The sequence below is a fragment of the Littorina saxatilis genome, linkage group LG9 (genome assembly GCF_037325665.1).
Source record: "Littorina saxatilis isolate snail1 linkage group LG9, US_GU_Lsax_2.0, whole genome shotgun sequence".
In the NCBI taxonomy this organism is placed as follows: Eukaryota; Metazoa; Mollusca; class Gastropoda; order Littorinimorpha; family Littorinidae; genus Littorina; species Littorina saxatilis.
In genome coordinates this window covers 11,940,890-11,964,597 of record NC_090253.1, presented here as the reverse complement: position 1 = coordinate 11,964,597, position 23,708 = coordinate 11,940,890, and the positions used below count along the sequence as shown (strand labels likewise).

Below are 23,708 nucleotides of genomic sequence, written 5' to 3'. Positions count from 1 at the left end.
CAGTGTGGTTCCCGGGCCTCAAGTCTTGGGTATTTTACGCATCATTCTTGATCTGACTCATTGGTCCGATCCCGAGCCAGTCGAATATCCGATCGCTTTGACAGGTAGGATGTCTTCTAACATAAAAATGTTTGGGGGCCAGGAAAATTTGACCATATATATATTTATATTTTTTGAAGCCAGCTGAGGAAGAGGACTCACTTTAGGTTTGTGTTCCAGCAAAGCGTTTTGTGTATTAGGGGATGTTGCTACAAATTTATGTGAATCAGACAATAATACCTGACCTCCATCCTGAACTCAGGTCAAAATGAGTTCGGCTCATTCTCTCCCTGACAGGATGCCTTGAGTATCCTTGTCTGGCAAGGAAACCAATTTTTTTTTACATATTTAGAGCTTTTTGTAATGTTTTATTGATATAAGCAGATTCGCGATCGTCGATAATGATTTTTCATGGTGTTTTATCATTTTTGAATTACAAAGGAATTGATATGTAAGACAGTTTCAAGCGAGCTATTTTTCGTGGCTGTATTTACTGTGCAAACAACTCTAAATATGGCAAAACTGTCACGTGATAATCAACCGTTCGGTTTTGGCGCTCACTGGAGCAGACTATTTTTTCTGTAACCAGTTGACAGTGATGAAACCATATATTACGGTCTCCTTCCGGCACCAGTCCCAAAATTTCGACTTGTTTTGACCTTAGAACGATGTCTTTATCATAACTGTGAAGAACAGAACGGAGATCACTGTCGAAGTCGGCCAATCTGCAATCATTTTCGTCTCGCGAACACTGATCTCAAATTTAGATCAGTGCTCGCGAAAAACATATGGGAGATAACTCTGTATTCTTGTTTTGATAGATTCGCGTAGGACTGTAGTGTCCGGTCAGAGAGACAACTGGCAATAGCCGTGGAGCGATGCTTATCAGAATGACCTGACCTCATCAACATGAATAGGACATTTGACCGGCTTCATGAATTTCAATAGGACATTTTACGTGACCAACATTAATTTTGTGGTCATAAGCATCATCGTGTGACAAAGCTGTTTTAGTGGTTATGTACTTCTTAACTATGTGCTTGTTCATTGCAAATTATTTCATAAATGAATAGAGCATATATATTTGTAACACAATATTGCTGTTGCACGTACAAGTTGGTGATTATTAAAATTAACATCAAAATAAGATATGCGCAGACACTCTTGTAATGTATGTGTAACTTGCATCATTTTAACAAGGGGTGCAGTACTGTTCCCAGACTGGGAGAATGATTAGGTCAGTTGGACGGGAATTGAAAACGTGACGTATCGGTCAAAATGTGCTGGTCACCAAAAAAATTGTTCTGTCAGACATCCCCATGCATGTCAAAACTATCGGGCAGCAGGTCAAGCAGCCAGCGGTACCGACAAACAGTATGCGTCAATGACAGAAGGCCCAGGCCTGAGAACAATGGGGAGGGTACCGACAAACAGTATGCGTCAATGACAGAAGACCCAGGCCTGAGAACAATGGGGAGGGTACCGACAAACAGTATGCGTCAATGACAGAAGACCCAGGCCTGAGAACAATGGGGAGGGTACCGACAAACAGTATGCGTCAATGACAGAAGACCCAGGCCTGAGAACAATGGGGAGGGTACCGACAAACAGTATGCGTCAATGACAGAAGACCCAGGCCTGAGAACAATGGGGAGGGTACCGACAAACAGTATGCGTCAATGACAGAAGACCCAGGCCTGAGAACCATGGGGAGGGTACCGACAAACAGTATGCGTCAATGACAGAAGACCCAGGCCTGAGAACAATGGGGAGGGTACCGACAAACAGTATGCGTCAATGACAGAAGACCCAGGCCTGAGAACAATGGGGAGGGTACCTACTGTTTGGGTATTGAATATCAGAACTGGACAACTTTCATAAATCTGCACTCTAAGATGTGCATACAAACATGAGGATAATTACGACTGCTGATTTTGTAAGAGATAGAAATGATGTCATGCTGTTTCATCGAGTTCAACTTTGTGAGGTCTAACTCTAAGAGGTTCAAGTATTGTTCAGACTTCTCTGTAATCAGTGGAGTTTGCTGGCCGCTTACACTGGCTGTCAGAAAGAAAACATCCAGATTTTTTTCAGCAGCTTACTAAGTAGGACATTCTGAGACGTTTACTTAATCTTTATCTGCAATCACACATAAGTAAACAGGAATATTGGGTCACTGGCAGCTTAAGGGGCCAGACCTACCTAGTGACGGGTCAAAAATCACTTTTTCATGTGTTGTTCCACACTTCATATTTTCTTACAGCTGAATATCTCTATTTTCATGCCAGATATTTTTTTGGGGGAAATTCCCAGGTATAACGGGAAATATATGGGGTCAAAGTAGGTCATGTGACCCCCAAAACGCCCAAAACATCATTACGAAATATTAATATTAATTAATATTAATTTAAGTATTTAAATTAAAAATATTTAATTAATTATTAATTATTAATCATTACGGCTCAGAATGCAAGGAGATTGAAGAGGACTGGTAGGGACGAACAACAAACAGAAGCAGAGGGGTTCCCCTATTAGTCCTTACGGCAGGGCAATAACCCCTTGAAAAATACCTCGGAAAATGTTTTAATGGTTTTGGGTAGTTTAACTCCTGAAGTTTACAAATCCGCAGGATGACATCTTTAAATCCTTGGGCAAATTGAGACAAAATTAATTATAGGAAAATTAGCAAATGTTGATTTTTTTGTTTAGACACAAAAGGCATTCCATAGAAAAAAGGGCTAGAATGGCGTCATAACTTCATGACGTCGGGAAAACGTAATGAGTAATATGACGACACGTACAGTATGGCCTGTAGTGTTGTCCGTGTCCGTACTTGAGCTCCTCTTCCAAGACAAAAAACAAAGGCATTTGACGTGTTTCATTCTGCTAAATGGAAACAATTTGCACATGAGTGTGTATGGAATTACATCCAGGCTGAGAAGATGTGAAACCTGTGTTATTCGTGGACTTGTGATTAGTGCGTATGGTGTTCCAAAGCACAGGTTTCACTGTCGAAGATAAAACTTGTAAATTGATCTTACAAAATGGCGGGCGATGATCAAAGAACATCGTGAGAGACTAGTTTTCTCCGATTTGATTGTTTACCAGACGATAGAGCTATTTTAGATGGAAGCGTATGCCATCTGGTGACAGCTGTTCATTAACCAGTGTGTTCGTAGGAGTGCTTAATTTCTCTGCAGAAGATCCATGCGTGAAAATCGGTGAAGTCTTTCAGCAAATGTCGCAGTTTGTAAGCGAGTGCTACAGGTGCAAAATCTCAAACAACATATCACGTGAGAGATATGAAACCTGGCTAGCTAGAACCTCCAAGCACCAGTCCACATAAATCAAAAACTACCGCCCACATCAGCCCATTGCTGAACGTCCATCTGAAAAGGGCTGTATTGCAATTCTACGGGGATCTTCCAAATCTTGATCCGGTTGACTCTGGGTGGTTGTAGGATGGGCAGAAAACCGCCTGGAGTAGAACCTACACCAACTGAAGTCATGCTAATTTTGAAGTGTGGCTGTGGAGAAATTTACCATGTGCAACAGCATGCTGTGGTTGCGCAGTCGGTCAATGTGCGTGTGCCATCTTATGTCGATGTCTACTCCTTGGAAATTGCACAAATCCGCACTGGTCATCCATCGTAGTCATCCGCACTGGGTATGTGCAACAGTCACCTTCACCGGTCACCAGCACTGGTCATCTGGATCGGTCATCCACACTGGTCATCATTTGCGGTCATCCGCACTGGTCATCCTTTTGTGATCATCCGCATCGGTCATCCGCACTATTCATCCTTCATGATCATCTGCACTGGTCATCTGCACTAGTCATCGTCCATGATAATCTGCACTGGTCATCCGCACTAATCATCCGCACTCGTCATCCGCACTGGTCATGTTTCATGATCATCTGCACTGGACATCCGCACCGGTAATCCGCACTGGTCATCTGCACTGGTCATCCTTCATGGTCATCTGCACAGGTCATCCACACTGGTCATCCGCACTGGCAATTCTCACCGGTCACCCGTACTGGTAATCTACATGACATCCTGCGTAATCATCGGGCGTGGTCATTTATTGGTCATCAGGCATAGTCATCCGCTACCATTTCGGCAATTGAAAAAAGGATCGATGGTGGCTGCCCTCAAACTGGAAACTCACTGCATGACCATGTCATCTTGTGTGGTAAACCAGCGTGGTCATCCCGCCTGGTCATCTGGAGTGGTAAACTACACATGTGTGGTCATCGGCGAGGTAAAGTGCATACTAACCAGTATCCCTGGTTCGTCGCCATGACCTTTACGTTATGAGATAGAGGTCTTTTGTATATATGAGACATGGTACATCAGGTTTAGCCTCTTGACATGACGCCTAATACACCTCCTCGGGGCGTCACTAACTGACACAACACTGTGTATATATGGTGTCAATCGCTTGGCGCTGTGACACCTTACAAGGCCTTTCGTCTGATGTATACATTCCTCACCTGACTAGATCTTTTTTTTAAAAAGAGCACAAGATAACTTTAAGTTATTCTGGGTATTACAGCCACTTTTCCAGGATTAAGTTGTTATCTGCTTGCTCACCGACCAAGTCACTCATTGATTCTGGAACCCACCAGGATGGTAGGGTCACTTCAACGACGAGCGCTTCATAAGCTGTCTCCACCTCTGGCGGCTGTGAGCAATTTTTGGGAAGTTGCAAAACATTTCCCAATCCACTCTGTAATGATATCTGTCCCTCTGTTCATTTGTCTTCTCTATCTTCTCTTTCCGCGCACCATACCCTGTAAGATGGTCTTGGAGAGCCCGCCTGTTCTTGTTACATTGCCATACAATCTCAGCTTCGTCTTCTTGACAGTGATCTTTGTAGTGATGCACGTGCTAAGTGATGGTTTTGCAGACATTAAAATATATGACCTTGAAATTGTTTGACCTTGAAAACGTGTGACCTTCAGTGTTGGTGAACGTTTTTATTCATGGCAAGTTTTAAGAAGACATTTCGTCATTTTATCTTCAAAAATAGTATAATCCTTTATCATTTGAATGAACATTTGACATTCATATGACCTTGAATTGCGATGGTCAAGCAAAGTGCAACAGTAATCAAAGCCCACAACACATATAAGCTTAAACCATTAGCTGTAACTGAAAAAATATATTGCTAAAACTAACTATATCATCCTGCTCCGTTAACCAGTTTTAACGGTCCCTCAACAGACCAGCCATTCGGGTTATAGTGTCTGCTAATCATGTAACTGTTGTTATGCATATTAACTCCCGTTTTATCTCCCGGAAAACATAAATAAATACAGTTCTGCTAGTTTATAGCATGCAGTTTCGACTATTTTGCAGTCTGGAATCCATCTTGTCCGCCATCTTGAATACATCAAAATGCCCAAGGATGACAGAGTGTCATCCGTCGGATCTGTAATCTACAGACATCACAGAGTTCAAAACAGTCAAAACATTCTCCGAGGTATTTTTTGAGGGGTTAAGGTCAAAATCGGGAAATGACGACCTGACTATATCTCAGCGGTGGACACTAACATTTTTCTTTAAGAAAAATGGCATTTTTTATGTTGTGATTTTGTCCGGAAAACGAGTCGTTTTGTTCATTTTTACAACATAACTTTTTTGTTTTTAAAGCTATGACCTTGATATTTGGCATGGAAATAGAGTTTTGTCATATCTGGAACGTGGACTAAAATAATTGAAGTCTTGTTAGTGTAGCATGTGCAATGAATTTTCAAAGTAAAAAAAAAATCAGCAATTTTTTCACAAAATTTAGTTTAGCCTAAAATACAAAATATTAAACTTACTCTGTTTATTTTATTTCATGATCCAGGTATATCCTTTATATACATTTATACCAAAGGAAATAGTTCTGATATGACTAGAATGAAAACAATGTTGTCAAAACCAACTCTTTTTTTTTGGCATTTTCGAAACATAGTTTTTTGTTTATTATTTTTTTGGCAAACTTTATATTATTTGTTTTACTAATATTATATTTTTGTATGTTAGCTTAGGCATTCAGCTATCTAATTGCCAAATATGAAGCTGTTATCTGGAAGCAAACTGAAATTACAAAATTAAGAAACAATACACCCGTCACTAGGTAGGTCTGGCCCCTTAAACAAGTCTTTCTTAGTTTCTACATTTGGTCAAAGTTTTGAAAGTTGATCCTTTGGGGAGATGGCTTCTCTGTGACAGTATGGCAGGGCCTCACATAATGGGTGCCAAGCAATCGCCCTATTGAGAGACACTGCCAGGTTAACACTTCCTCCATTTATGGCCCCGTTTTCTCAGATTTTTTCTTCATATTACCTGAGCTCAGTACTTTTACCTTCATTTTAAGAGTAAGACTAAGACTTCCACTTTTTTCAAACCTGATTTTCTAAGATTTTGGCTGTATGAAAAGGAGGGTAACTGCGCAAGACATCCTTTCTCTTTGACTGCCGGTTGTTCACAGGAGCTAGGAGTGTGTGTGTGTCTGTTTCTGGAATGAAAGGTCAGAGTTGAAGCCTGCCTTCTGACACCCCCAGCTGGAGGTAAGGTCAGGGGGCACCAGTACAGGCTGCTTCTGTGCTTGGAGTCGGCCCCACAAGACTTTGTCTCCCAATGTTTGCTGTTGCCAGCTGAATACTTCCTTGAGCGCTGTTCATGTTCACAACCTGGGGTGTGAGGGTGTAAGCACTGATCCAGGGAGTAGGCAGTGATCTGTCTGGTGATAGAATTAGGTTGTAGAATGGTCTGTTCAGACTTGAGGGTAATGAATAGTCTGTTGGTCTGCTTTTCTCCTATGGCCACCAGTGAGTTTAGTAATACTAATAGCTTGATCAAAAGTATCAAGGGTAATTTACAGGTGTCCACTCTCATCTATATAATATGCCACAGCCAATGAACCATCCTTATCATTATGGCTGTTGAAAGTTTTTTTAGTCTTCATTATATTCAAACTGTGGACAAAAGTGTTACTGTTAATGCTGTATGTACCTTAGCCATCACAACCAGTACATGTACCCTTATTGTGGCATGCATATCGGTATGATGATCAGGGATGGCCAAATCTCAAAAATGTTACTCGCCAGCCCGGCAAAAATGTCACTGGCCCGGTACATACCACAGTTGATCTGCAGTGTTTATATGGCTTATAACTCTATTACAATCAAAAGTGTTGCATTTGAGCAGAATTTTCATTGGCTAGCCGGGTGAGTTGCCAGGCGGTTTCTACTAGCCTGGCGGATTGTTTTTTTGCCCCTGGCGATGGTGTGGACCATTTGGCCATCCCTGATGATAGCTAGTTTAAAGAAGGTGAGGGAAGAAGATGGGGGGCAGGAGAGGATGAAGGGTGGAATCTGCAGAGAGTGATTATCAGGAAGAGACTGTGTGTGTGCAAGAGGGCTTAGCTGTGGTGTGCTGGGGTGATCAGCCACTGCAGCACATGGGTCCTCAAGCCACTGAATCCTGTATATAATGTCTCTCTTGGAAGGTCGACCAGATGGGACAGCCATCAGTCAACAGTGCATTGGTTCTCCTCACTGCTTTCACTACTCACAGACGAGGCTTGCCCCTGTTAAGGTTTTCCCCTGTGTTTCTTGTTACGCAAAATGATGTGGAACTGTGCTAACTAGGCCAGATTGTACAACTGTCTTTTGATCCTGATTCTACCCAGTTAAAAAGTCAACCTGGAGGCTGTGTGAATGGTGGTGATGTGGACATTCAGACCGTGTTAAACTTACAGTGGTGCCTGTGATGAAAGGACACCCTGGGACCAACCAGTGTCCAGGTATAACAGGTATCCACGTTGGTCAGGACGATAGGCAAAGGGATAACAGACGGTGACCTCTATTTGGAGGTGTCCTCTCATGGGAAGGTCCTGACATTACAGGTACCACGTATGTTGAGAGCACAGTGTTGAGTGGTTGTATAGATGTTTGCACTGTTTGTCAGTAAGACTGGGTGACAGTAGCATGATCAGGCTGTCATGTGGAACAACTTGCCTTGTAGATTGTAGCAGACAGGCTGTGATGATGCCAGTGTTGTGTTAACCAACTTAATGCACCGACACAAGTGAAACGTTCCCTTCCCTGCTTAATTGGCTGTGAAACACAGTGTTGTGCTTAGCAAGTCGGCAACTCGGGAGTTACCCTAACCATATTAATTTGTAAAAAAATAAAATAAAAATATTATGTCTGTCTTCACTGGTGCAGACCTGGCCAGCCTTTAGTGCACTGCACTCAAACCTCTCTTTTAAAAACTGTTTTGAATAATAATACCCCCTCCAAAAATCGGAGAGAAGGAGTGAGTCTTAAAATGGGGGTAAATTTACAGAGGTTATGAACTGAAAATCCTAGTCAACATTGTCTTAAAAGGGAGGGAGTCTTAAAAGTATGTGTGTGTGTGTGTGGGGGGGGGGGTAATAGGGGTCCCCCTGACAAATGACCTTGGGGTGCCTGTCAAAGGGTGGCCCCCCCAGACTATTTACCCTTCACTGCTAGTGCTAATCTGTTCAGGAGGTATTTCATCATCCACCATGGAAATTGTTGGCCTGAATGTCTTCTTTACTTTCAGAAATAAAAAATGCCCCTTTTTTTTTAACACTCTGGGAAGTTATTCTCCCACATAGATCAGTGTTGAGACATCAGGGATGCAGGTAAATATAAATATTTACTTTGTTGTTCCCTTGTTGTGCAGTTGTTCTGCAAAACTTATACACTTTTTTGTAATGAGATGTGAGGGGAGATATTATTTTATTACTTGTGTACTCAATGTCAGTCTGTACTCATCATATTCCGTGTTCTAAGTCTTGTACAGGACAATTAAAGTGCAGCCCAAATGCCAATGAGGGTAATTGACCTCACATGACTGTATGGTCCTTATCCTTTTTCTTATTAATGACTGGTGTTGAATGGATACAGTTGGAAGTTTTGATTCGCATGATGATTGCCATAAAAGGCATGAAGTGTCAGTAATGACTGGACAATTCCCCATTCAGAGGCACTCATCCGCTCCACGTGGTTCATTCAACATCATTGTGACATGTATAACTATATACAGGCATGGGAATTGTCCGCTGAAAGGCAAATTTCCGCCTAATTGTTTTTTTGTTCCGCAAAAAAAAAATGGGGGAGGCAAAAATGGTTTTAAAAAATGAATTAAATGGCAAACTTGGAGCTAAGATGACACCAAATTGCACCATTTGGGTTCTTTGGAGAGAAACAAATTCCGGGGGGGCATGCCCCCGGACCCCCCTAGTAAGGCCAGGTGCTTCGCGCCGTCGACTTTGTTATTACTTACACATTTTCAGCCTTTTTTACAATTTTTAATTCCCATGCCTATATATATATATAACTGTATAACTAATTTGCAAGGGTATAGTGCGCACCTATCTTGTAGAAAATATTTCTCCCTCCATGCAGCCATTTAGCTCCCCCATCCATTCCTTCCTACCCCCTCCTTCTGCACCAATGAGCCCTGCCATCTGGGTTGAGGGTAGCCTGAGGGAGCAGGGAAGTGAATCAAGGTCAGGTTAAAGGAGGGCTTTTTGACTTGGGAAGAATCGCTCACACATGTGTGTGTACACATACCCATACCCTTCCATTGTCCACGATCGAGTGTTGGAGAGCTCAGGGCTCTGTGGGACATTTACAGGGTGAAGCTTAAGTTAACGCATGAGAAGCCTAGCTACCAGTTATAGAAACTGAGCTTGTCGCTTGGATTGAATACTGTACAAGGCTGGTGTGTATAGCAGTTACTGTTGGCTTCATTTATAAATGATGTGAGAAATGTGTGTTTAAGACTTCACGGTTAAAGCAATACCTGCAGAACATTAAAAGCTGTGACATATGCAGTAAGGATCATTTTGTTTCGGCTTGGCATTATACCCCTGTAAGCCTAGATAGGACATGAGAATTAGGACAGCTAGAAAACAAGTGCATGCAAGGCTACCAATTTTGCGTGACCCTGAAAAGTGTGTTTTGACCAGGAGGGCCACTAACATTTCCCCACACTCATTAATTATCATGAATCATCAGGCACGTAGTACGTGTTGATGCTGGCATTTGTTTCTGTCACCAAATTGTACGGAGAACACAGATAATGATTAAATAGTCTTTGTGGTATTCCTGGATATTGCCATGTTGTGCCCTTTGTGCAAGCAAGAAGAGTAACAGCTTGACTTCAATATGGCTTTGATCCACTGTGTAAATGATATTCACACAATTGTGCCAAAGATATTGGGGAAAATACATGCAACGTATCAGCTGGCTGCTTTGTTAATTGGTATTGGTATCATTCTTGTCGTGTGAGGGTACTGTTTTGGAAATTCGGGCTGCTTTCTGCCTTTTTTCCCTGCATGCAAGTATTCATGTTTCCAATCCCTGATGGTTTCACTGTGAACCTGGAATCTTTATCGTGCGCATGCGTGTACACTCCATTGTTCGGACACCAAGGAGAGTCTGCACAAAGTTGACTTTGAGAAATAGATTCCTCGCTGAATGTAGGGGTCAAACCCATGCTGATAGCGACACCTAGTTTCAAGCTAGCGCAGCAATCGACTGAGTTACCTCCACGTTCATTTCTACCATTCCAGAACCTTATGTTGTGATGTTTTATGTGTTCCAGACGAGGTTGTGATGAATGGTGACAGCAGCATGGAGTCGTCCACAGAGGAGAGGAGGGTGAACGGGGAGGGTGATGGAGACAAGAAGGAGGAGGGTGATGGAGACAGGAAGGAGGGGGAGGAGTGTGACCACAAGGACGGGAAGGACCAGGAGATCTTCGTCATCCAGGACACCAGCTTCACCATCGAGATCGCGCCCCCTGGGATCGACCCCTTTGAACTGCCGGTAAGTGCAACTCGCTTTCTTTGCTTCACCTTCCTCAGTTCGGGATGGTTAATGTAGCTTTTAGATGCCCCATTCATTTTCTTTGTCTTGGTTCATTTTTGTTTGTCTAGCATCTTGTCTTCTGTTTTCAGGTATCCATAACAGACTCACTTCATTATTTGATGTCAGACTGTGAATGAATTTCTTCTTACTACAGGTGAGCTCCCTGGAGCTAGTTCAGGAGATCCACCAGCTGTTGATGGACCGCGAGGACTGCTGCCACAGGACGTGTTTCTCCCTGCAGCTAGACGGCATCACGCTCGACAACTTCGCTGAGCTCAAGGCCATCGAGGGCCTCAAGGACGGCTCCCTCATCAAGGTCGTGGAAGGTCAGTCGACTGTCTGCCTCAGTGTGGGTGTTTTTGAGTCACTTGAGAAAAAGTGACTCTATGTAATCGGTCAGTGTTAGTCTGTCCGGCCGGCCGGCCGGCCGGCCGGCCGGCCGGCCGTCCGTAGACACCACCTTAACGTTGGACTTTTCTCGGAAACTATCAAAGCGATCCGGCTCATATTTTGTTTAGTCGTGACCTCCAATGACCTCTACACTTTAACGATGGTTTCGTTGACCTTTGACCTTTTTCAAGGTCACAGGTCAGCGTCAAAGGAAAAATTAGACATTTTATATCTTTGACAAAGTTCATCGGATGTGATTGAAACTTTGTAGGATTATTCTTTACATCAAAGTATTTACATCTGTAGCCTTTTACGAACGTTATCAGAAAAACAAGGGAGATAACTAGCCTTTTCTGTTCGGCAACACACAACTTAACGTTGGGCTTTTCTCGGAAACTATAAAAGTGACCGGGCTCAAATTTTATGTGAACGTGACTCCCAGTGACCTCTACACTTTGACGTCTGCTTCGGTGACCTTTGACCTTTTTCAAGGTCACAGGTATGTCTTGAAGGAAAAAAATTGAAATATCATATCTCTGAAACTATTCATCGGATTTGATTCAAACTTTATAGGATTATTCTTTACATCAAATTATTTACATCTGTATTGTGTTGTGAATAGCAATTTCTTCCTGTCCATCTGATGCCTCATATAATATTCAGAACTGCGAAAGTGACTCGATCGAGCGTTTGCTCTTCTTGTTGTTAGTTATGTGTTGAGGCCAAAAAGCAATGTACTCACGTTAAAATGACGAACACGGAACGAATAACAGCGACGTTTCGACCTAAGGGTCTTCTTCAGGCACAAAAACACAAAAGTACACACACAAAAAAGAAGAAGAAAGACGATAGAACAGATAAAGAGGAGAATAACTGACAAAACAACTGCACTGCACAAACCAACAAACGTTCCCATTCATTCCCCCCCCCCCCCCCCCCCCCCCCCCCCCCCACATTTTGTTTGGTCTACAGACCTCAAAACTGCCGCTTTTCAACTCTAACTTTTTCTTGCCTGTGTTATTGTTGGCTTCCCCTCAAGTAGCTTCCCTTGCTTCTCTGTCTTTGTCATTTGTTGGTTTGTGCAGTGCAGTTGTTTTGTTATTAAATTACATATTCTTACTCCGAGTCACATATTAGCATTGACGCAGTCGAGATGCTAGGTTGACTGAAAAACGCTATCCCGTCTATAGTATAAGGGAAGCAACCCAAGCAAAAAAGTAGCAAGCTTGCTACCCTGGGTTGCCTCCCGTAGCGTGCATCACGCCACAGATCTCGTACCCGATACGAGACACCCTCATTCGACATCTTTCAGCCAGAGAGACAGGTCGTGCTTGATTTCGCTCCTAGGCCGGTTTTGCTGTCTGCTTGACACCTACCGGCCTCGGCTCCCCGTCTGCTCATAGCTGTTTCTAGCGGTGAGATTGTTCCTTTTTGTTGTTGTTTGCATTGTCATTCTGCTGAGAATTTTTCCGTCCGCGGACTTACGAATTTTGCTCAGTAGTTTGTTGCTGTGGCCGCCATTTTGGTCGCCATTTTTCGCTTACACGTGGTGTTTTTTGCTGGTTAGTTTGGGTCCGTGCTACGGACTTTGAGCGTTTACCAGTAGCATTGGTAGCTGCTTGTAGCTGGTACGTTAGTGCTAGTTTATTCTGCTGAAGTTTTACGTCCTAGAGACTTGTGTATTTTCAGTAGTTTGTTTTTCTCGTGTGACAGCATGTCTGATAGGAGAAAAGCGAGCGGCTAAGGCCGAGGTTAGGGGCAAAGGCCCTGTTAAACCTAAGTCCTCGGCTTCCACCTCTTCTGCTAGGAACCCCACGGTTCACGTTTCTGACCCGAAGACTAACTTCGTTTTTCCTGTGCCTATTTAGGCTCCGGAGGAAACTTCGTCTGGCTCACGGGCGGCGGGTGTGGCCGCTACCACGGCCGTTTCTACCCCTGTACCTGCGCCGGAGGCTGGCGCTCTTGTTGCTAGCCTTTTGTCTTCTTTGATTCCAGAAATTCGGACGCTCGTTCGTACAGAAATGTCGCGGACGGACCCTGTTTCCAGCTCTGCCTCCCTCCCGGGGGTGTGCGACCCTCGGTCGTTGGCTTCCTTTGTTCCTGATCACCTGTCCAGCCTGCTGGCTTCTGTGATGGCTCTGGAGTCCGTGCACAGGGAGGCGTTTCTCTTCTCGGCCGGCGCTCGGTGGCTTCCGCTTGCGGGAGTGCACCTGAGCAGGTCCCTTTGGGGGATACGGTCGACACAAGGTATGTGCTCGCAGCAGCCGTCCGCGGCAGCTGCACTTCCGGTTCCCGGAAGTAGTGGTTCACTGGTTGCGGACAGACCATGGTCCCCTCCGGTTCGAGCTGCGCTTTACGTAAGCAGTCGTTCGCGGCAGCTTCCTTCCGGCTCCGGCCGGAAGTGGTGGTTCACTGGTTGCGGACAGACCATGGTCCCCTCCGGTTCGAGCTGCTCTTTACGTAAGCAGTCGTTCGCGGCAGCTTCCTTCCGGCTCCGGCCGGAAGTGGTGGTTCACTGGTCGCGGACAGACCATGGTCCCATCCGGTTCGAGCTGCGCTTTACGTAAGCAGCCGTTCGCGGCAGCTTCGCTTCCGGCTCCGGCTGGAAGTGTTGGTTCACTGGTTTGCGGACAGCCCATGGTCCCTTCCGGTTCGAGCCTTGCCCTGCTACAGCAGCCGTTTCCGGCAGCTGCTCTTCCTGCCTGGGCAGGAAATGTAGGTCAAACGGGTCGCGCACAGTCATCTGTCACTTCCGGTTCCGGCCTAGGGCTTCCGGGTTGTGGCTTGCAGACTCCTCAGCACCAGCTATGGCATAGTTCTGCTGTTGCGTCTGCACTCCCTGCTCCTCCCGGCTTTTCCGGTTCGGTTCCCGCTGCTTCCGTTGTGTCGCCGGTGAATTTCGAATACGGTGGTTCTCCTGGGCATACAGGCTTTTTGCCTCTGTTGGGACAGCAGCAGCCACCCACTTCGGTGGTGGCCGCTAGCTCCTCTCTTCAGCTGCCTTCGGTTGTTGGTGACTCTCATCTTCCTCTTAGTCAGGGGTGCGAGTTTCATCGATGGCCAACAGGATGGGCGTTCGGCTTACGGCCTTCCCTCGCAGCGTCATTTGTCGGGTTCTTTTGGCTATGAGCCGTCCCCTTCAGGTGGCGTTTCGGACTTCGGGTCCGTGTGCGAGGAGCAGCTGCCTTCGGCGGCTCTGGCCAGCTTCCGAATTTACGTCAGCAGTCGTTCGCGGCAGCCGCTTCCAGCTCCGGCCGGAAGTAGAGGTTCACCTGCTAGTGCACAGACTACTGTCACGTCTGGTTCGAGCCTTGTCCTATGACAGCGGTCGCCCGCGACAGCTGTTCTTCCGGTTCCGACCGGAAGTGTAGGTTCACTGGTTTGTGCACAGGCTACTGTCACGTCCGGTTCGAGCCTTGCCTTACGTCGGCAGTCGTACGCGACAGCGGCACTTCCGGTTCACGGAAGTAGTGCCTCGTTGGAAGGTGGACAAATAATGATCCCATCCTGCTTGAGCTGCGCTATACGTAAGCAGTCGTTCGCGACAGCTTCTCTTCCGGCTCCGGCTGGAAATGTTAGTTCATCGGTGTGTGGGCAGCCCATGGCCCTTTCCGGTTTGAGCTTTGCCCTTTGCACGGCAGCCATTTCCGGCAGCTTCGCTTCCGGCCTTGGCAGGAGGGTAGGTCAAGCGGGTAGTGCACAGGTTACTGTCACTTCCGGTTCTGGCCTACGGCCTACCTTTGGGTTCCGAGCTTCAGCTCGTAGGTGGCTCAGCACCAGCTTTGGCATAGCGCTGCTGTGGCTGCCGCACTTCCGGCTCCTCCCGGATTTTCCGGTTCAGTTCCCGCTGCTTCCGTTTGGTCGCCGGTGAATTTCGAACAAGGCTTGCCCTATGGGCATACAGGCTTCTTGCCTCTGTTGGGACAGCAGCATCCACACACTCCGGTGGTGGCCGCTAGCTCCTCTCTCCCACTTTCCTTGGTTTTTGATTCCTCTCATCCTCCCCTCAGTTAGGGAATGAGCACAATCGATTGCCAACAGGAAGGACTTCGGTTGGCAAAGAGGAAGCAGCTACTTCTGGTTTGAAGAATCGCCCTTTGTAGCTTTTCGCCTTTTTGCCTTTTCGCCGAGCCCCCCTCTTCGACAGGGGGTGGCCTCCGGCGTCGGTTTCGTTGCTGGTTCCTCAGGGTTCAGCTTCGGAGCCGGCATCGGAATGCCTTGCCGCTCCTGCGCAGGCTTCCTCCTTCGTGCCCTTAGCGGACCAGAGGAAGTTGCCTTGGCCAGGGTCGTCTCGTAGCCGCCTGTTGGCCTTTCCCCGTCCGCGTGCACCGTTTCCGGTCACGCCGGATCTTCTTTCGCTTCTTACGAAGCCGTTGAGGAAGGATTCGGTTCTGCCGCTCTATGGGCAGAATCTCCTATTCTCTGAGGAAGGGGGCTGACAACTTTTGGAACTCAGTTCCATTTCCGAGACTCTCCTGCGGGCGCTTTCTCGCGCTCTGGCAGATTCCTTGGCGCCCTTTCCCTTTAGTAAAGGGCAGGACGCGGAGGAAGTGTCTCACTCCTCTCCACACTTACAAGGGTGAACGAGGCACAGATGAGGCTGTCCTCTCTGCACTATTTCCATGCGGTCTCGTGCGGAAGGGACTTGTTTCTTGCCCACTCCCGGTTTTCTGAGGAGTCGACAAGGAACATTCTCAGTTCGTCATCCTTGGTGGACGGTCTCTCTCCGGCAGCCTGGCCTCTCATGCCAGAAGCAGGGGATTGAGACCAACAGAGAACAGCGGTTCCCTTCTTTTGAGCTTCAATTTGAAAGCAGCAAAAGCAGGCCGCTCCTAAGCAGGCTATACCTAAGCGGACTCAGCCTAAGCGGCCTACGTCCTCAGCTCAGGTGAGATTGTTTCTTTCACAGCCGTCATAGGTACGCTGGGTTTTTGAAACAACAGCCGGCCTTAGGGCTTCGGGGTTTTAGCCTCGGCGGGAGCAACAGCCATTTCATCCGTTGGAGGTGGCGGTTGTTGCTTTCCTTGTGCTTGTGGCTTCGGGCTTCGACATTCTTTCTCTTTCCCAGCGTCTGGGTGCTGAGAGGTCGATTTCCGTTTAAAAGGGGGTTTCTGCCTTTGGGCTTCCCCGTTTTCTCTTGCCACGAGCTTCTGGACTCGGTCCAGGTTTGTCTTTCGCCGAGTCTGACTTTGTCTTTCTCTAGCGATCAGACGCGTTCTGGTGTTTCGTCCAAACTTAAGGTTCACTTGAGTTGGCCTCGGAAGTAACATTCAGATTTTCCTGAGGGTGCATTGTCTGGGCATTGCATGTTTGAGAAGTCATTCTTGGCTTGTCACTTTTTCTCAGGTTTTTTGGCTACTCCTCCCCTTTTTGGGCAGAGGTCTAGCTAATGTTCCAGGTTTCTCGGTGCTGGCCTCTAGGCCAGCATCTTTTTCGGCGGCCGAAACTTTTGGTTTCTTACTGTGCCTGTGTACTTACTTTGGTGCAATGGCCGGCCTACGGGCAGCAAGGCTCTCGGCCTTAGCCTGTGTTATAGTCTCCTGCCTGTCGTGTTGCGACTTTGGCAATTGGTTCTTGTGACTGCGGATTTCGTCTCTTCCTCTTCTCCATCATGCTTGCATGATGTGAGTTGGGACGATTTCTGCTGGGTTGGGCTTCCGGCCTGGTCACCCCTTTTTCACTTGCAACTATGACTATTACTGAGAACTCTGGTCTCGGGAGGCTGACGGCTGGTTCGCTTCACGGTTTTCCGTCTTTCTTACCAGCTTCGTCCTTTCTGTTTCGGGTTTTTTGATTCATTTTCAATTACCTACAAGCAGTCTGCTCTGCGATCACGCTGGCTTTTGTCATTTTGTTTCCGGTCTCCGGTCACATTAGGATTTGGCCACTGCGGGTCCGCATTTGCGGTGCTTATGCACTACCTTAGGTCGCTTCGTCCCCTTTTTTACCCCTCTCTCTGCTTTCGCAGGGATGGGCAGGGGACGACCGGTGACCGTCTCCCTTGAGTTTTGCTCATTGAGTTGGACCCTGGTACTTGATACTCAGGCGTCTCTCTCTTTCCGGTTTGGAGTTTGGTCACTCTTCCGGAGCTGACTGTTCTCTCAACGGCCTTTTGGGCCTCACTCCATCCCAAAGTTTTCTTACTTTGGCATGGTTGCCTTATGGTCTCCGTGAGGGTCGGTCCTTTTCAGGGCTTAGCCGGCAACCTTACGCACGGATCTTTTCCAGGCCATTAGCATTTCCTTACATTTAAGGGGGGGGGGGGGGGCAGCTTGTCCTTCCCTCTACTTGGTCGGGTTTATCCAAGACTGGGGTCCTTTTCCGGACTGTTTTACGGTTCAGAAGATTGGAAGAAGTGCTGGGCACAGCTTACTGGCTCTCTGAGGTCGTCTTTCGCATTTCTTGCCTGAGAGACATCTCGGCTGTCAATCAGGGTGGTTCTCGGTCCGTTTCTGTACTTTGGCAGTGGGCCAGTTCCTGGCAAGGGTTTAGAGTGAGTCAGTGGTTGCTTTCTCACGGGATCCTTTCCTGACTCTTGGCAGTGGGCCAGTTTCTTGGCAAGGGATTTTCTTGCCCTCCGCCTTGTCATAGCTTATGCTATCTTTCCCTCGGCTCGGCCCGAGCTCATTTCCAGGGCCTGGGCCTCCTCCTTGGCCTTTTTGGCCTATGGGGTTTGGATGATGTCCTGCGCACAGCTTCTGGCGCTAGGATTTTGTCTTATCAGGTTCTGCAGACATTGCTGCCCTCTGTCAGGATGGGTCTCGGCCTATTCCTTCCTTGGCGGCAGCTGGCTTTTGTCTCTCCAGAACTTTAGAGTGAGTTTGAACTTTTTGATCTTACCCACCACCTTGTTGGAGTTATCTGCTAATATGTGACTCGGAGTAAGAATATGTAATTTAATCGAAAATTTTTAATTAAATTTTCATTTGATTAATATACTTACCCGAGTCACATAGGTAATTCCCTCCCACCTTCCCCGCTTTTAGTTTCTTTGTATTCTAGAAGTCGAATGAGGGTGTCTCGTATCGGGTACGAGATCTGTGGCGTGATGCACGCTACGGGAGGCAACCCAGGGTAGCAAGCTTGCTACTTTTTTGCTTGGGTTGCTTCCCTTATACTATAGACGGGATAGCGTTTTTCAGTCAACCTAGCATCTCGACTGCGTCAATGCTAATATGTGACTCGGGTAAGTATATTAATCAAATGAAAATTTAATTAAAAATTTTCGAGTTATTCTCCTCTTTATCTGTTCTATCATCTTTCTTCTTCTTTTTTGTGTGTGTACTTTTGTGTTTTTGTGCCTGAAGAAGACCCTTAGGTCGAAACGTCGCTGTTATCCGTTCCGTGTTCGTCATTTTAACGTGAGGACATTGCTTTTTGGTCTCTTTATTGTTCCCTCTCACGTGCAGTCGCCATTGTTTAATTACTATGTGTTGAGGGTTTGCATTATGATAGTGATCGTGCCATTCTGCTCATCCTTCATCCAACACACGAAGGATGAGCAGAATTGCACGTGTCTGTGCATTGTGGGTGACGTCTACAAAGGGATGCATGCATGATGCTAGCCTCAAGCTGGAATACTTGGCATTTGATAAGCATTTCGGTGGGGAATGAGCCAGATGAACATAAAGCTCTTAATGAAGGAGGAATAACTCATCCCATGTTATCCGTGGCTCTAACTTTAACAAATATTCAAAGTTTTCATATAATATTAGTTATTACATTTATACTCCTTGGATGTGTGTGCAGCTTTAGTTTTCTTAATGCAGGCTAACGTTTTCAGAAATGTGTTGTGTCAACATGTGCGTTATGAGAAATGTGTTGTCAACAGAACCCTACACAGTGCGTGAGGCACGCATTCACGTGCGCCATGTGCGTGACCTGCTCAAGTCGGTGGACAGTGCGGACGCCTTCAACGGTGTGGACTGCTCCTCGCTCTCCTACCTCAACCACATCACCGCCGGCGACATTCTGGGTAGGGAGGCCTCGCCTTCTCTTTTCACTCTGTGTCTTTGTTTGATTGTTGGCACTTAGCCCTCGCCACTGGCTCCGTTGCTGACTTGCCACGAGCGGGAAGACCAAGGGCGACAACTGCTGCTCACGACCGCTTCATACGGCTCCGCCACCTCCGGAATCGTTTCCTGTCGGCCTCATCTTCTGTCCAGGCTCTCCCCGGGCCACACCGATTATCGGACCAGACCGTGCGGAACCGCCTGCATGAAGCTGGTTTGAGAGCTCGCAGACCTCACAGAGGAGCTGTCCTCACCCGCCGCCATCGCCAGAACCGAGTGCAGTGGGGCAACCAGCACCTTCGCTGGACCGTCCGGAATCACTGGAGACACGTGTGGTTCAGCGACGAGTCCTACTTCCTGCTCCAGCGACATGATGGTCGGAGGAGGGTCTACCGGAGAGGAAACGAACGTTACGCGCCCAACTGTGTGAATGAGGCACCCGTTCATGGTGGTGGAGGCGTCATGGTGTGGGGGGCGATCAATACCGCTGGAAGGAGCACCCTGGTGCACGTCCAAGGGCGCATAACTGCCCAGCGATACGTGGAGGAAATTTTGCGCCCACACGCCCTTCCTCTTCTGGCTGACCAGGATGCCATATTCCAGCAGGACAACGCTCGCCCGCACACAGCACGACTCACCACCCAGTTCCTCACCGACCACCATGTCCAGGTGCTTCCCTGGCCATCCATGTCGCCAGACATGAACCCGATAGAACACCTCTGGGATGAATTGGACAGACGTGTGCGCAGGCGAGAAGAAGCGCCGGCAAATCACCGCGATCTATTGCAGGCACTTCAGGAGGAGTGGGACACCATCCCACAGCAAGATATCCGGCATCTGATCCAGTCCATGCCCAGAAGGTGCCGGGCAGTTGTTGCTGCTCAAGGCAGTCACACCCCCTACTGACTTGACAGCCTCGGCACCCAATCGTATTGATTGACTGATTGATTTGAAGATGCAAATGAACTGTGTGTGCATTCAACTGTGTCCATACCAAATTTCAAACAAATAATCTAAATATTGGATTTTCTGTTAATTTTTTCGAAAAATAAAACAAATTTGGCAAGTAGCAACTATGCGTTTCTTTTTTTGAACAGTATAATAGAAACCACATCGATGATGAACTTGAAACCCCCCGCGGGTTTGGGGGAGTCCCATATTGGTTGGGACGAGAAAGAATTTACCCGATGCTACCCAGCATGTCGTAAGAGGCGATTAACGGTTCTGTTTCTCCTTTTACCCTTGTTAAGTGTTTCTTGTATAGAATATAGTCAATGTTTGTAAAGATTTTAGTCAAGCAGTATGTAAGAAATGTTAAGTCCTTTGTACTGAAAACTTGCATTCTCCCAGTAAGGTCATATATTGTACTACGTTGCAAGCCCCTGGAGCAATTTTTTTATTAGTGCTTTTGTGAACAAGAAACAATTAACAAGTGGCTCTATCCCATCTCCCCCCTTTCCCCTATCCCATCTCCCCCCTTTCCCCGTCACGATATTACCTTGAATGGTTGAAAACGACGTTAAACACCAAATAAAGAAAGAAAGAAAAGATGAACTTGAATAGAGCTCATTTTGATCTGACAACCTGATGCTCAATGATAGGGTTAAAATGTGGATTTTCTAAAAGAACTAATAAATGTTAAACTTTTTCAAGAATACAGTGTGATGATTGCAAGTGTGTTGTGTTGTAACAGAAGACTGATAATAGTAAATATGTTTTAACAGAGAAGAAGCGAGGCAAGCCTGACTCTATAGACTGCACCCCACCAGACTTCGTCATGCCTGGCGCCAAAGACAGACCACTGCTACCCCTGCACCCTGGACTCAGGGAGATGAAGGTTGGTTGTCTTGTTTGTTATATGATATTGGTATATCGTCCTGTGAAGTTACCTTCAGGGAAATTCACGCTGCTTTAACGCTGTGGAAAGCGAGCTGCCATACAGTACGGCGCTACCCAAATGTCTTTTTTTTTTCTTCTCTTTTTCATGTATTCATGTTTTCAAGCTCTGAGATTTTCACTGCACGTTTGGTTGTTGGGACACTGAATATAGTAAGTTGATTCTGGGAAATAAATCCTTTGCTGAGTGTAGGGGTCAAATGAACGTCAATAGTGACACCTGGTTTCAATGCCAGCGTCGCTACCAACTGAGCTATCTCCCGGCCTTGTGTTGTGTTCGATGACACATAGAAATGTATGTATCCAACTGAGGTGTAATCAAAACAAGAAGAAATGGAATAGGGTGGTGAGGATAGGTAGGTATTAGAGGATAATTGCATTGGCATTTGTAGGATCTTAAAAGAGCTATTACTTTCTTGTTTATTTGTTCCATTATTAAAATGTTCAACTTGTGGGGAATAGCTATATTGTGTTTATTGCAATCTCACTCACCCTGGATGGTAATATTCAAATTGGCGCACATCCTAAAGGTTGCTGATCTTTGATTTTGTGTGAAGTATGAAAATCAGTTTCACAGTTCGACCTGCAATTCTCTTTTCTTCTTTGGTGTTTTCTAATTACCTGGAATTGTGTGAATGTAGGATGCATTTGAAATTTGTTGACGCATGCGATGGGAGCGTAAACAGATGCGTTGATTGTATCTTTCAGGGCCCCCAGTGTCTGAAGGTGCTGACGTACAGTGGGTGGAACCCTCCCCCCGGCAACAGGAAGATGCACGGTACGTTCACTGCACTACACACACCCAGCTGGGGGTTGTATTTGGGATGTCTCTTTTTACATTTAGTCAAGTTTTGACTAAATGTTTTAACGTAGAGGGGGGAATCGAGACGAGGGTCGTGGTGTATGTGCGTGTGTGTGTGTCTGTCTGTCTGTGTGTGTGTGTAGAGCGATTCAGACTAAACTACTGGACCGATCTTTATGAAATTTGACATGAGAGTTCCTGGGTATGATATCCCCGAACGTTTTTTTCATTTTTTTGATAAATGTCTTTGATGACGTCATATCCGGCTTTTCGTGAAAGTTGAGGCGGCACTGTCACGCCCTCATTTTTGAACCAATTTGGTTGAAAATTTGGTCAAGTAATCTTCTACGAAGCCCGGACTTCGGTATTGCATTTCAGCTTGGTGGCTTAAAAATTAATTAATGACTTTGGTCATTAAAAATCTGAAAATTGTAAAAAAAAATAAAAATTTATAAAACGATCCAAATTTACGTTTATCTTATTCTCCATCATTTGCTGATTCCAAAAACATATAAATATGTTATATTCGGATTAAAAACAAGCTCTGAAAATTAAATATATAAAAATTATTATCAAAATTAAATTGTCCAAATCAATTTAAAAACACTTTCATCTTATTCCTTGTCGGTTCCTGATTCCAAAAACATATAGATATGATATGTTTGGATTAAAAACACGCTCAGAAAGTTAAAACAAAGAGAGGTACAGAAAAGCGTGCTATCCTTCTTAGCGCAACTACTACCCCGCTCTTCTTGTCAATTTCACTGCCTATGCCGTGAGCGGTGGACTGACGATGCTACGAGTATACGGTCTTGCTGCGTTGCATTGCGTTCAGTTTCATTCTGTGAGTTCGACAGCTACTTGACTAAATGTTGTATTTTCGCCTTACGCGACTTGTTCTTTCTTCCTGTTGTAGTTACTTTCTTCATCAGTGCTGGTGGCGTTCACATTCCTTTGTTTGCCTTTGTTCACTTTGTTGCTTTGTTATGCTGTTGGTTGCTGTTTTGGTTTGGCTTTTGTTGTTTTGATTGTGTTGAATCTTATGCTTCAGTAAATGCTCATGAGAGAGAGACAGTGTGTGTGAGGGAGTTCTTTCAAATTCAGCACATTTTTGCGGCTGCGTTCCATTAATTGGAAATATTTCTTTTATTAAATTTGTTTTGTAAACTGCATTCTCATGAGGAAAGGTGTGTTTGTGTTATACAGGTGACTTACTGTACCTGTGTTTGATGTTTGCCAGGTGACTGACTGTACCTGTATTTGTGTGTGACAGGTGACCTGCTTTACCTGTACGTGGTGACGCTGGAAGACAAGCGGTACCACATCACGGCCTCCACACGGGGGTTCTACCTCAACCAGTGAGTCTTGCAACTCAGTCCTCGTGTGTAGCCATGAACCTTTCTGTCACTGGCCTGTTTTGTGATGTATGCTTTTCATTGAAATTCTTGCATGCTTTTCTGTCAAATTCTTTTTCTGATGGATTGTGTGATGCCTTTGTGTGTGATACTTTCTGGCCTGTTTTGTGATGTATGCTTTTCATTGAAATTCTTGTATGCTTTTCTGTCAAATTTTTTTTTCTGATGGATTGTGTGATGCCTTTGTGTGTGATACTTTCTGGCCTGTTTTGTGATGTATGCTTTTCATTGAAATTCTTGTATGCTTT

The 23,708-nt window shown here is 45.8% G+C and overlaps 1 protein-coding gene across 2 annotated transcripts in view; it reads left to right on the top strand.

Annotated features, from left to right (window-relative positions):
* LOC138975274 (clustered mitochondria protein homolog) overlaps window positions 1-23,708 on the top strand; it is a 60,604-nt gene that overhangs the window by 2,350 nt on the left and 34,546 nt on the right. For both annotated transcript variants that reach the window (XR_011458586.1, XM_070347930.1), the window contains exons 2-7: window positions 10,680-10,903; window positions 11,100-11,271; window positions 19,167-19,310; window positions 21,072-21,184; window positions 21,952-22,021; window positions 23,319-23,403. Coding sequence is in view for 1 of the 2 variants with exons in the window: in XM_070347930.1 (XP_070204031.1) it covers window positions 10,680-10,903; window positions 11,100-11,271; window positions 19,167-19,310; window positions 21,072-21,184; window positions 21,952-22,021; window positions 23,319-23,403 (808 nt within the window). In the remaining variant the exon portion in view is untranslated. The remainder of the gene's footprint in view (window positions 1-10,679; window positions 10,904-11,099; window positions 11,272-19,166; window positions 19,311-21,071; window positions 21,185-21,951; window positions 22,022-23,318; window positions 23,404-23,708) is intronic.